Below are 1,031 nucleotides of genomic sequence, written 5' to 3'. Positions count from 1 at the left end.
CTGTGCTGGTGGGAACAGGCCTGTGTGAAGTCCTCCTGCTGTGATCGGCACCCAATAGCTTGAACAAGGTGCTCGGCCTCGTGGCCTCGTCCTGTGTTTGAGACAGCTGCTGGGTCCTTGGAGAGCTGCTGCTGAGCCCCAGCACAGCAGATCCAGCCTGAGCCTCACCTGACGCCGAGGTGGGAATGAATTAGGGAAGCTTTGCCAGCTCCGAGCGTGGCGTGCAAGCCTGGACAGGCTGTGCACCCAAACAGATCCACTTCTCCTTTACTGAGCCCTGCAGAAATATCCCGGCTTTCTCCCCCCGCACGGGCTCTTCGCAGGCTGCGGTGCCACACATCACTTGGCAGCGACCCTGATGCTGGCATACTCAGAGCGGGCTGTGTGGGGGCTCCTGCCGAGCTGCGGGGCTGCAGGCAGGGGCTGGAGATCGGCGTAGTGGATGTTGTTGTCCTCCTTGGTGCTTTGCTGCGGAAGGGCACGCACATGGGGAATGCTGTCCCAAGGGAAAGCTTCCACAGGTGGTGGCTGCTGCTCACCCGTTGCCCACCCTGGCCCCAGAGCCTCACGGAATCCCTGCAAGCTGGAGCATCACCGTGGGATGCTCTTCCCCACGTCACAGCTCGCTCTTACCTGGCTGGGCAGATGGGAGGTCTCTGGGTCCAGGGCTTGGCTGTGGGGGGGAAGGATGGCTGTTAATGCTAACGGAATCCAGGTCCCTCCACACCCAGCCTTCCTCAATTCCCTTCCCCAGTTTTAGCCAGGCTCTGCAGCACGTGGACACACAATGCCCACGCTGAAGTCAGAGGGACAGGGTGCTGTCTGTGCGCCTCGGCTGGGCTCAGACGCTGCGGTGAGGGGCTGCAGGCAGCTCCCACCCATGAAACACAGGACGAGGCAATGCAGTGCGGTGATGTGCCTGTGAGTAAAGGAGCTTTTCTGGGGAAAATCACTGCTCCAGAGGGAGAGGAAATCAGGATAAGGCAGTTCTTGAGGTGCAGAATGGTGGGTACAAACCTGGAGGGGATGGG

At 60.6% G+C, this 1,031-nt stretch overlaps 1 protein-coding gene across 1 annotated transcript in view; it reads right to left on the bottom strand.

The window, feature by feature from the left end:
* Nucleotides 1-339: 339 nt before the first annotated feature.
* Nucleotides 340-1,031, bottom strand: part of LOC104413557 (tyrosine-protein phosphatase non-receptor type substrate 1-like) — a 7,954-nt gene continuing 7,262 nt past the window's right edge. Inside the window, exons 3-4 of the mRNA XM_010024586.1 lie at nucleotides 634-673; nucleotides 340-468 (exon numbers count right to left, since the gene is read on the bottom strand). Coding sequence (XP_010022888.1) covers nucleotides 340-468; nucleotides 634-673 — 169 coding nt within the window. The remainder of the gene's footprint in view (nucleotides 469-633; nucleotides 674-1,031) is intronic.

The sequence above is a fragment of the Nestor notabilis genome, unplaced genomic scaffold, assembly GCF_000696875.1.
Source record: "Nestor notabilis isolate BGI_N333 unplaced genomic scaffold, ASM69687v1 scaffold20981, whole genome shotgun sequence".
NCBI lineage: Eukaryota > Metazoa > Chordata > Aves > Psittaciformes > Psittacidae > Nestor > Nestor notabilis.
Note: the sequence above shows the minus strand (reverse complement) of the source record. Positions and strands in the feature narration are given on the sequence as shown.